The sequence below is a fragment of the Syngnathoides biaculeatus genome, chromosome 2 (genome assembly GCF_019802595.1).
Source record: "Syngnathoides biaculeatus isolate LvHL_M chromosome 2, ASM1980259v1, whole genome shotgun sequence".
NCBI classification, from domain to species: Eukaryota; Metazoa; Chordata; class Actinopteri; order Syngnathiformes; family Syngnathidae; genus Syngnathoides; species Syngnathoides biaculeatus.
In genome coordinates, this window is record NC_084641.1 from 39,096,655 (window position 1) to 39,109,466 (window position 12,812).

At 43.2% G+C, this 12,812-nt stretch overlaps 1 protein-coding gene across 5 annotated transcripts in view; it reads left to right on the forward strand.

Moving 5' to 3' along the window:
- Positions 1 to 3,318: 3,318 nt before the first annotated feature.
- zc3h13 (zinc finger CCCH-type containing 13) overlaps positions 3,319 to 12,812 on the forward strand; it is a 44,644-nt gene continuing 35,150 nt past the window's right edge. For 2 of the 5 annotated variants that reach the window (XM_061804056.1, XM_061804081.1), the window contains exons 1-6: positions 3,319 to 3,426; positions 5,023 to 5,193; positions 5,614 to 5,717; positions 10,159 to 10,273; positions 10,496 to 10,607; positions 10,694 to 10,860. In XM_061804056.1, coding sequence (XP_061660040.1) covers positions 3,412 to 3,426; positions 5,023 to 5,193; positions 5,614 to 5,717; positions 10,159 to 10,273; positions 10,496 to 10,607; positions 10,694 to 10,860 — 684 coding nt within the window. In that variant the 5' untranslated portion in view covers positions 3,319 to 3,411. Of the gene's footprint in view, positions 3,526 to 5,022; positions 5,194 to 5,613; positions 5,718 to 10,158; positions 10,274 to 10,495; positions 10,608 to 10,693; positions 10,861 to 12,812 lie in introns of all 5 variants that reach the window. The other 3 variants (XM_061804062.1, XM_061804071.1, XM_061804089.1) reach the window with 3 other exon arrangements.

Sequence of the window (12,812 nt, forward strand, 5' to 3'; positions counted from 1 at the left end):
GTAGCCACCTGAGTTCTTTCCTCACTCCAAAGTAGGAAACTAATAAATTAACCCAATGGTAATTACTCTGTCTATTAGAACTTAACTCTTTACTTGTGCATTTAATTCTCTATGAAAAACTCTCTGAAATAATATTTCCCCTTATGATTTATATTATCCCAATTTAAATAAGCTACCAAATAAACTCACCACTATTTTAACCGTCTAGCAGATAGTCAAATAATAAACCAAACAACAAAAAGTGTTTAACAAAAAATGTGAACATTTAATAACAAAATAAAGGATGGAAAATCAAACATGTATACACAACAGTCAAATAAACAGTCAATATAACAGGTACACAATGCACACATGCTAAGCGCCCAAACAAATATGAATATAGCCGGAAATGAAAACCCCAATGTCACTGCGGTGCTTCCCAAGGCAGACTTAAGAAAGGTGAAGGTGGTTTTTCCTCTGTCCGGCGTCCTCTTGGTCCTCCTCCCTTTTTCTTCCTTTAAGTCCAAACACAGCCTCGCTAGCCACGTTAGCTCGACGCTAGCGCCCTTGTCCTCTCCCTCGTGGTCCAACACACAAACCTTGCTAGCTAGCGTTAGCTGGTTGCTAGCGCCCAAGCCAAGTCCCATGCATGCACTTAGCTCTTGTGGTAGCGGCTAACTCCACCACGTTAGGGCGTGAAATTAGTCATCCACTCAAACGACACACTATCCCAGTTGAACTTTGAACAGTCCTCGTCGAACACGTTGATCAACTTTTGATAAATGTCCACCGTTCACTTTCTTTGTCCTTTCGTTGTCCTCCAACAACCACTCATACCTTGCACTCAGTCGAGCCTTTTTTTCTTTCTCTCTTTCACGTCACTTCCTGTCCTTCTCAAACAATGGTTACAACAATAAAATAACAAACAAAAGTATTTATTTTTCAAAACTGAATCAAACACTTTTAAATACACATCCCTCCAAAAGAAAATAAAGTCAGCACACAGAGTTCAACAGATATTCCACCACATTACATAAAGAAAACCTATAACCTAATTGCTACTCTATTATACTGAACTTTTACCTGTACCAACTTTTAACCGGGTTACACATGCAACATTAATTGGACACTCTAAATTGCCCCCCGGTGTGATTGTGAGTCAGGCTGTTTGTCTACGTGTGCCCTGCAGATTGGCTGGCAACTAGCTCAGGGTGTACCCTGCCTACTGTCCGTTGACAGGGGGGATAGGCTCCAGCACTCCCATGACACTTTTGAGGATAAGCGGCTAAGAAACTGGATGGATGGATACTTGCCAGACTTAAATGCAGGCAGAGTGGGTTCAGTAGATGTGGGTGTCAATGGTTGCCCGTGACTATATGTGCCATGCGACTGACTAGCGACATGTTCAGGCTATAGTCCCCCTTTTGCCTGAAGTGAACTGGGACAGGGACAAGGATGAGCTGTGTTGAGAATTGACCCCTCCGTAGAAAATGCGTCATCCGCGTCGCTGACCAATCAGAGGACAGAGATCTGCATAAACCACGCCCCTTGTTGGCATCCGCCATTACCTCTGACAAAGTTGCATGGTCCAGTATAGCTTTTGTTAGCGTTTTATCACGTATTTGGGTTCCTTAACAATAGATGTGGTTAAGAGGTGTAGACACGGACTTTGTAATAGTGACGACAGGTATCCTGATAGGCTAGTTGGTGGAGTTCAATTCGTACCATTTCCAAAACCGAAGACCCAGTACGAAAAATGTCTTCGATGGATCAAACTTTGTGGAAGACGGCATGATCAACTGAATCCATCTAAAATCAACCGGAACAGAAGACCGAGTACAAAAAATGTCTTCGATGGATCAAACTTTGTGGAAGACGGCATGATCAACTGAATCCATCTAAAAATCAACCGGAACAGAAGACCGAGTACGAAAAATGTCTTCGATGGATCAAAGTTTGTGGAAGATTGCATGATCAACTGAATCCATCTAAAATCAACCGGAACAGATATGTTTGCACAAGGTAAGCCCTACATTCGATTTTCAATACATGTCTCATAAAAATGAATTAGCAGTTCTTCGCTAGCATAACACTGCTGCGTGTGAACGATTGACACACTTGATCTGTGTTGAGCGATATTTTGCGATGATCTGACAGCACAAACGTGTCTCTTAGTTGCCGGCTAGCGAGCTAAGCTAAACCGGACTATGTTTGCACGAAGGTATGCCCTATATTTGATTTTCAATACATGTCTCATATAAATGAATTAGCAGTTCTTCGCTTGCATAACATAGCTACGTGTGAATGATTGACACAATTGATCTGTGTTGAGCGATACTTTGCGAGGACCTGACTGCACAAACGTGTCTCTTTGTTGGCGGCTAGCGAGCTAAGCTAAACCGGACTAGTCCTAAAAGCCTTCGATGTGCACCGAGACACCAAGACTGAAGGAAGGATGTTTGAGGACACTAAAGTAGTGATTGTCGTACTCGGTCGGGACTTACGTAGGTTCGGCACTAATTCAAGAATAATTATTGAGGAGAGCACGTGACGGTACACAAAGAAAACGAGAGAAACAACTCGTAAATCAAGCCTCGCCTTCTTCTTTTCCTTCATACGGCGGATCACAAATGGCTATACAGATACACATACAGATTCTGCACACAAGTGTGATAGGTAACACAAAAATAGGAAACTGTCAATGACGAATTCGTCTGTGGGTTATAATATATTATGTGGCTTCTCGGTCTTCCTCTGACTCCGGAAAGATCTCGCACTAATATCGATGATTTCTCCGTCGATATGCATGGAAATACCATTGAAATACCCCTCGCTGAAATACTTGAAGCCCTACTGTCTGCTCTTTAACGATATTTCACTCTTCGGTAAGAATGAGAGTGAAAAATCAGATGGTAAATCGGACAATTTCGCTCTCGTCTTTTCTTCCTGCGACGCCATTTTTGCTAATTGTTTGTCTGAGGTTAGCAAGTGTGGGGTGACGTAACTTCAGGAGGCGTGGTTAAGTGCCCTGTACGGAGGGGTCAATTTATGCATAGAGTTCCTACTAAAATAGAAACTAATCTAACTTCATCATCTGTTTTCAGTGTTGCTTATCCTGTTCGGGGTCACCTGATCATTTCCCAGCTGACTTTGGGCCCAGTCACGTTGAACAAATAGACACAAACAAACATTCAAACATTCATTGAGGGAGAACTGAATCCACAGTGCATGCACCAAAGTCAGCCGGGATAATGTTCAGTGACCCCGCTTTTAGAGAACAACGTTATCTGTGATCTGATAGTGCCAGTGAAATGACATGGTAAAAATAAATCTTGGACCTTAGGTGGCGCTACAGTAATTCATCCGTCCCAACGTTGCCTTTCGCCCCATCAATGAAGAGTGCGTCCACACTGACGCACATCCTCCGTCAGGATGCGGTCTCCTCGGGTAGTGTCACAATTTGTCTTTCAAGAATAAATATTATTTATTCAGAGAGGGAATCTTGTATCGGAATAACATAGATGCGACACCGATTCAGAATTTTGGGTGAGTCGTCTTGCGGTGTAGTCAGTAATCGTGCAGTACACGCTCTGATTCAAGAAGGCCTCGCGTTCAAATGAAAACACGAAGCGACTCTTGTTAGCTTTAGCCTCTTTTCGTTTGTTTGCCAACATCGTTGAGCATATGTTTAGCTCGTGGTGCAATGCAGTTTACTCTCGCAGATGTCAATTTATGCCTTCGGGATAATGTTCAGACCAAGCTTATTGGCAGCACAGTTTAAATCATTGTTTAGGTAACGAGGCGTTTTACTTTCCAAAAGTTAGCTCACATGAATGTTTTTTTATGGCGTTAACAGAACCTAAATCATTTAAGTTTTTAATTCTATTTTAATAAATGCGTTTATTTGGACACATATTCAGCAGTGCATATTGTATGAAACACCACGAATGAAATACTGTCTTTGTCCTCTTATGTGGTTTGGAATCTTAAACAGTTCATTAGCAACGAAAGATCAATTTAAAAAAAAAAGGCCTACATGCACTGCGTGCATTTAAAAACATTTGTTAAAGTTTTTTTTTTTTTAATAGTCAAATACACAATGTTGCCAAACGTATTTGCTCACCTACCTTGACTCAAATTATGAACCTAAGTAAACATTCATCCAATTTCCAAACTGTTTCTCCTGACTAGGGTCGTGGGCGAGGTGGAGCCTCTCCTTGGTGACTGGGCTTGGTGACTGATTGTGAGCCAATCGCAGGGCACATATAATAGGTGTTCAATATGCCGTTGGTGCAGCTTTCACAACAGCTTCATCTCTTCAGGGAAGGCTGGCTACGAGGTTCAGGAGTGTGTTTGTGGGAACTTTTGACTATTCTTCCAGAAATGCATTTGTGATGTCCCACACTCATGTTAGATTATCTAGGTTCATAAAGACATGTCTGAGAGAGTTTGATGTGGATAAACTTGACTGTCCCGCACAGACATCTGCCAACAAGGCAGCAACTGCAATGGATAAAGAAAGAGCAGGCCTTTTTTTGTGCACATGCAGTGTGACATGTCAGAAAAGGCCAGGATTGATCAAACTCAATGTCATTCAATGTATCTGTGTGATCAACGTATTTGTCACACCTGAGTCAAAAAATAAGATGTATGACTTTTTTTTGGGGGGGGGGCACGCAGTCCCGATCGACAATAACTGCCTCAGAGATTGACTTGTAGATCGATCGATGCATTGGGCACCTCTTAGTTGGAGTGCGGACTGATAGCCACGCCTTTGCCCATGATCACTGTGTGGCCTCACAAATGCACTTGAGATTGTCCTGCCAATGTCATATTAAACCCCATTGATTAAGAAGGGGATCTCACTTCAGCCCATATGTGAGTCAAGGCAGGTGAGCGAATACTTTTGGCAATATAGTGTACAATGAATTTTTACTCATTTTCATAATCTTCACCACTTCATGCTGTTGCTGTGATTCAAGTAAGATAATTTTCTGTGCTGAGATCACTTATAACAAGGGATTTTTGCATGATTTTCTCCAGTCCTGCAGAATGTCCAAGATCAGGCGGAAGGTTACAGTTGAGAATACAAAAACAATATCCGATAGCAGCAGCAACACCGCAACCAGCGGCACCAGTAACCCTGCCGCCCCCTCGCGCCGGCCCAGCGTGTTTGAAAGACTCGGACCAAGCACTGGAAATAATGCTGCTGAAGTATGTACTACACAGCTGTAGAGCCTTGGCCTCACAGTTCTGAGGTCTGGGGCTCAATCCCGGCCCCGCCTGTGAGGAGTTTACATGTTCTCCCCATGCCTGTCTGTGTTTTCTCCGGGTACTCCGGATTCCTCCCACATCCCAAAAACATGCATTAATTGGAGACTCTAAGTTGCCCCTAGATGTGATTGTGAGTGTGACTGTTGTCTGTCTCCATGTGGCCTGCGATTGGCTGGCAACCAGTTCAGGGTGTATCTCGACCCCTGCCCGATGACAGCTGGGATAGGCTCCAGCACTTTTGCGACCCTTGTGACGATAAGTGACTCCAAAAATGGATGGATGGATAGTTATCGTCACAATATATTAAATGCTCTTTGGTGTCATGAGTCGTTCGAATGGATGCTCATTTGTGTCTTTCAGAGTCACTGTAGAAATTGGCTGAAGACGGGAAACTGCAGTTACGGCAACACTTGTCGCTACACACATGGAACTCAACCACGAGGCAAAGGATTTAACTTCAGCCGGTATGATGGCTTGTGTTTTAGCTGTGTGTTTTGAATTTAGCCTTGACACTGGAAGTCCGAGCACTTTTTACCAGTGTGTTTTCTTGTGTGTAAGGTACCGATGCAAGAGAGTGGTAGTAGTCTTGTATATAGTACAATCGTACCTCTACTTACGAAATTAATTCATTCTGGAAGTCGTTTTATAATGTCATTTTTTTCACAAGTAAAAGCACTTTTTACATGTACATAGCCTAATCTGTTCCTATCCCTCGCAAAAGAAAAAAAGCACATTCAAAGTACATAATGTAAAGAAGAATTAAAATTATCTTCATCTACCTTTGCCATTGGGCGATGATACAAAGAGAAGGGTGAGTGAGAAGTGAAAGGCTGGTGGGGGAGGGAGGAGGAGGCGACTGCCGTGGAGAAACCAAAAGAGAGACTGTAAATAGGAGGCGAGCTTGCTAGAACACACCTTTATGTGCATGCAATCAACGTATTGCCCACACCTGTCTAGTTTTGCTGATCAAGAAGGACATGAGGACAGTTGGGTGTTAAAGAAGAAGATGCACGTGATAAGCTTAGATGGGAAAAGATGACACACTGTGGCGACCCCTAATGGGACAAGCCGAAAAGAAAAGGAAGAAGAAGAAGGAAAAACTGTATGCCTAGTTTTGATTTGTATTGATGAGCTGGAAGAGCTGGTGACCGGGGTGTAGAGGTTCACTGTCAAACTGCTGCTCCTCCTCACTGAGACAAGCCAGATGAAGTCGCTGGTGCATCTGATTCGTTCCGGGCACGTCTGACCGTGAAGAGACCCAGCGAACGACCCAGGACATGCTGGAGAGACTACGTCTCTTGGCTGGCTTAGGAATATTTCGGGATTCCCCCAGAATTGTGGGGTGAAGTGCTGGGGAAAGGAAAGTCTGGGCATCTGACCCGGGAAAGCAGTAGAAGATGGATGGATCGTGCTGCCGGTAATGTCTACTCTGCTCTCTCGTTACTCTGCTGCTTATTGTAATGTAACAGTAGTAAGTGTAAGGTGTAGAGCACTGGGATGTTTATGACAGTTTAGATTTTTCTGTTTACCTTTGACACTTGAGGTTTTTTTTTTTTTTTTGCTTTAGTATGATAACAGACAAAGACTATGCAAGAACAGTCACGGAGCAACAAAAGGCTCTTAGTCATCTTCCAATGACTACACTTTTTTTTTTTTTAATTAATTGTCCATCAACATGCAGTGCCTCTAGCAATTAGCAATTCAATGCCTAATACAGTAGTAGTCCAGTGCAATAACCATTGTCCAAAGGGCACCAAGATGTATGCAGCTTAAAGCCCAAGTGTCATCTATAAACATTCTAAAATAGATGTTATAATGAAAACTACATATAACATTATTCACCTCAATGTCCATACGAAAAAATGTGAGGGGAGAGCGCGTCATCCATGCGCAAAGTTGCAGAAGTGTCATTCTACGATATCCAAGTGGTCGCCATATTGGCTGCATCCTCTGTAAGTGACGTCACCCGGACATTCGCCGATGAAAACACGCGGTGCACCCTGGGAGACGAACACGTCCCTTCTGACACGGAATCTCTTTCTCTTCGAAAAGGACAACAGCACACAACCGAGTGAAGTTGCCGGGGAATATTACATTATTGTTTTGAGCCCTCAAGGCAATATTACACTATTGTTTTGAGCCATATTCAGATGATATGCGATAACAGCCAAACAGCATTCCCGTCCAATCCACTTCCGCGGCAAAGATGAGCCATCGCGGCTCATCGCAGCCGACTGGTGTGGCTTATGACAGAGCTGAACTGTACTGCTTTAGGGGGGCGTTCATATATGCCGCAGTACGATGAACAACACAGTCAGCCGAGGCGCTTTACTGCGCGCATGCGGCTGAATGACGCATTCTCGGCTGGGTTCTTCAGAGCCGCCCCCGTCCACAAAGCCCGACGCGCAGCCTTCGCAGAAGCTGTGACCGCCGAACACGGCGCCTCAGCCGGTGTGGCTGATTTTCGGCGCCGTGGTGGCATATAATGGAGCCGAGGCGTGCTGCTTTTAGAGGGTTGTTCACAGCTACAGCAGTACGTGATGAACAATATCGAGCCGGGGCGCTTTACTGCGTGCACGCGACTGAGTGAGACATTGTTGGCCGGGATCTTCAGATTCGCCGCCGTCTGCGCAGCAGCCCGACGCCGTCCGTCGCGGACATCGACATATTTCATATGCGGATCTTTTGTTACGTTATGAGAGACCGATTACGTGGTCCGCCCCAAACTATTATTTTTTTGGGGAGCTGAATACACACCTACCTGTGGTTTGGAACCCACTAAGCTCTCATCCTCTGCACCCGTGCAATCCATTTTTCACAACGACCCGGATCTCTTTCGAACTTATGAAGGGTAATTCCATTCTCCTGAGTGTTCAAACAATATCCAGTTATGCAATGAGCCGGCATTTTGGCTAACACGAAGGAACAACGAGCTACCTTCCCGGAGGTCAAACTAATGGAAACAAACGAGTCCACTTGGGGGCGCCGCTGTCCTTTACGTCTCTTCCTGCTTCTTCTCGCCAAAAAAATCCCTCAAGAGGATTTTCATGGCGGGAGTTACAAAAAGCTCTACGTCAAAATCATGTTTTGTGGTGAAAAAACGCATGGCCCCATATTGGCTGAATAATAACATACCAAAAATAATCCATTTCATGACACTTGACCTTTAAGGTGTCTAGTAGTGCGATAATCTGGGAAACTATCAATTGTGAAAATGTTGTAAATACTCTTCAGATGTGCAAATGGTTCAGTGTGGTGAGACGACTAAAGTCAGTACATGACTAATGTATAATATATACGTAATAAAAATTGGCTCAGCAGAAATGTGATACACTCGAGACAAAAAATTGGCACCATGTTTCAGTTGAATTGTCAATTAGCTGTTTAAGAAGTTAATTGCAAGAGGGAAGAATCTGTTGGAATGTCTGACAGTTTTAGTTTGCATTGTTTGCTTTATAGAATTGTCTCAACAGCTCTTGTGATAGGCTGTGCTTCCTCGGAAGCTGTAGGAAGTACATCCTCTGATGGGATTTTTGAGTATGGAGTTGATGTTAGTCTCCCACTTCAGGTCCTCAGACTGTAATTCCCAGGAACTTTAAGGTCTTGACAGTTGACACAAGATAGTCAACCAGGGTGAGGGGCAGGTGTAGTGAAGAATGCCTCCTGAAGTCCACGATCATCTCTATAGTCTTCAGTTCCTTCAGCATTGTCTCAGCCACACCACAGCACCCGTCTCTCCACTCCCTGTCTGTAGGCAGACACTTTCACCGGCTTTGATAACCGTGTTATCATCTGTAAACTTCAGGAGTTTGACAGCCAAGTGGGTTCTTTCATGTCGAGAGTGAAGAGCAGCAGGAAGAGGACACAACCTTGTGGTGCCCCAGTGTTGATTGTCCGTGTGGATCAGGTCGTTTCCCCCAGCTTCACCTACTGTGACATGCCTCTCAGGAAGCTGTAGAGACATAAGCAGATGGCAGGTGAGACGCTGAACTGGGAGAATCTTAAAGGACAGGAGTTTGGAGATGATGGCGTTGAATGCAAAGCTGAAGTCCAAGAATAGGATCCTAGTGTAGTCCCCGTGGTGTCGAGGTGTTCTAGAATGAATTGGAGTCCCGTGTTGACTGAATCAGTCGCAGACCTGTTTGCTTAGTCGGCAAACTCTTGGGGGTCCAGCAGGGGAACTGTGACGATATCAGGGGGAGGGCCGGTCCAGCACAAGGCGTTCAAAGGACTTCATGACCTCCGATGTCAAGGCAACATACTTGCAGTCAGTCAGACCCACAATCAATTTACACACATTAACCATATACCCAAACAAGCTTATGATAACTAACTGAACAGTGTCTATTTGACTTCTGTTGATAAGTTTAAGATAATTTTATCTACCTCGTTGTGCTTTTTGAGATTGCAAAGGGAATTTTGAATGTCATCAATTCTGTCACTTGAGGTTGGCATAAGTGGGACTTCATGGAAAGGTTTCCTGTACATATGACCATAGATGTGTAGCGATATCCTCACCACCACCATGGAGTTCACAATTATAGTCATTTTGGTCATTGTGTAATCAGCATATTTACCAGCAAGTGCTGTCATTCCAACAAATGTGTTCTACATTATGTTGCATTGACCCTGAAAGCAATTGTCACTGTCTCACTGAGTTTGCTTGGAATCTAATTCTCAATTTACTGAGTGACAACGACCATGGAAACAAATGTCCACTTTGGATGCACTCGCTGATCTCTTCAAATCTGAAAGGTACATTCGAATACATCCTGGCTCCACTGTTCATACCTCTGACTTGCCTGTTTACCAGTGTGAAACTGCCCATTGTCAAAGCGGCTTTCATTGAAAAACTGTATATTTCAACAATTGAATTTTATTTGCTGTTCTTTATCTGTGGAGCAGGTCATCAGACAGACCCACTGGCGACTTGCGGGAGAGGATGAAGAATAAAAGACAGGATAATGAGCCAGAAAGTGTAAAGCGTGATTTGGATGAGCCAGCATCTCCCATAGGAAGAGTGAGTTCTTTGCACATTCACTCTTTGCTTTGGATTTTTCACTGATCACAACCAGTTATTACAAATCTGGAACAGTGGCGATATATAACATTACGGTGGGTGATGAATGTAAACGTCATCTTGATTTAAAAAAAAAAAAAAAAAAAAAATCAGAAATAACGCTATATTTACAGATTGCAAATGATTTATCAAGTTTTGAGCATCTATCTGCTTGTTTCGAAGCAGAGAGACTCCTCCAGAGGCCGACACAGAGAGAAGGAGGATATCAAAATTACTAAGGAGCGTACCCCTGCCAGCGAAGAAGAGCCCATAGAGTGGGAAACAAACCGTGAAGGTTTGCCAATATTTAAAAAAGAAAATTAATAATGTTGCCTGTTTTTGTATGAAATTGTTTTAAGTCTACTTTTGGTGGATTTGCAGACTCTGATATTGGTGATTACGATTACGAATTGTCCCTTGAGATGAAACGGCAGAAGATTCAACGTGAGCTTATGAAATTGGAGCAGGAAAATTTAGAGAAGAGAGAGGAAATTGTCATCAAGAAAGATGAGAACACCACTAAAGCAAGATCCTCCGTCATGCAAAAAGTAAGAAACAAGGGTTTAGCCCCTCCACAGTATGTCTGTCTGTGTAGCCAGACTGCAATTACACTTAACATATTTCCAAATATGTTTCATTGGTTGAAAGTCACCCCCCCACTGCAATCTCTTCCACCAATCCACCATTTATGAACACATTATACATTATGAATCCCATTTGAGTCAAACGCTACCCGCTGGAATATAATTGGCTCCCTTTTCCAGATATGACAGACGCTATTATCCAGAGTGCCGTAAATGTAAATGCGCACCACATATGCATGTCACAGAAATAATTTCATGACAACAAGTGATTCAGTATTTAAAAAATGAAACAGTGTGTAGCTAATTATTTTATAAAAACAAATCAGAACACAGATGGATGTTTCTGGTAATGGAGAGCCAGCAAAACGTGTCTAATCATATGGTAATGAAGATGACCTGGTTGCCAGCCAATCGCAGGGGACATGGAGACAAACAGCCGCAGTCACAATCACACCTAGGGGCAATTTAGAGTGTCCAATTAATGTTGATTGTTTTTGGGATCTGGGAGGAAACCGGAGTGCCCGGAGGAAACCCACGCAGGCACAGGGAGAACATGCAAACTCCACACAGGCGGGTCCGGGATTGAACCCGAGACCTCAGAACTGTGAGGCCAACACTTTACCAGCTGATTCACCGTGCCACCTGAACAAGAAAAATAAAAGATAAAAATAGTTCGCCTTCTGAAAATGCATCACAAGTACATTTTTGGTCTTAGACTGAAATAATAATAATCTTTAATTGGGTTGCACATAGTTTATAAAACGGGCACAAATCAGGGTTAGCCTCAAGTTGTTAATCAAACTGTGCAGCTTTGCAGACAATTTATAAGGGACACTGAGTTAGTTGAATAAGTGCTGAGTGTTTGGACTGCAGTAAGGTGGAACCTTGATAAAACGGACTTTGATGTAAAGGATATTGTATACAACAAACTGACAAATTTACAAAAATAGATTCCAATTCTAACTTAAACTCTCATTGACAAAGTCCGTTCCATAATTGGCCACTAATGTTAACTGGCATTAACTGGTTGTGCAACGCAGGTAGACAATGGGATTGATGGATTTTTGGGTCACAGATATACAATATGACTTGATCTAATTCCAACAGATGTTCCTGCCATGCGCACATGGTGTACATGTTGAATATAAGCTATTGATGTAGGGGCCGTGTGAATCTATCTTTTGTCGATTGTGCATAGAGCACTGGCAGAAAGAGAGCGGCATGTCTGCGGCATTAACTGAAGAATACAAAACCCAAGACCCATTGCTGTGACACATATGTTTAACTCGGATGCTGTCTATTTCTTCTTACCATCCTTGACATGGTTCTACAACTTAATGGATTTTGTGTGAATGACTGACAGCTCCCTTTTGACGAATCAGTGAGCATCATTTTTTGAATTCCCCCCATGCTACCTACAGCCACGATCCTATACCCACAAACAAAGAGAGTGTGTGTTTACTTTAAGCCTCTGAATTGTGAATGTATAGTCCTCCTTATATCTGATTCAGAAATATGGTGCTTCGATGTGGCTGGGGAACGTGTAAAGGAAAAAAATGAGCGCTATCCAGAAAGTTTACTGGATGCATATCTAGTGCGCTTTCCCACCCCAAAGCGTAATTTAGATAAATGCAAACAGTGGATTAAGGCTTGTGGCCGACCTCACGACCATCTGAATCTATTGAAGATAAATCAGCACAAACCCGTCTGTTCCAAGGTAAGTTATTCAATTAGTCGGTGTAACATCTATAGAGGAAGGAGGAACCTCTACCAGAGCCGGGCGAAACTCAAAGCTTCCAGCTGCACCTCGGCTCTGCTCTCAAGCGTGATCCATGATTAAACAAATCACGTGAATACAAATATTTTAGGCCTACATTTACGTGTACAGTACGTACGTTCAGACCGATAGAGGATGC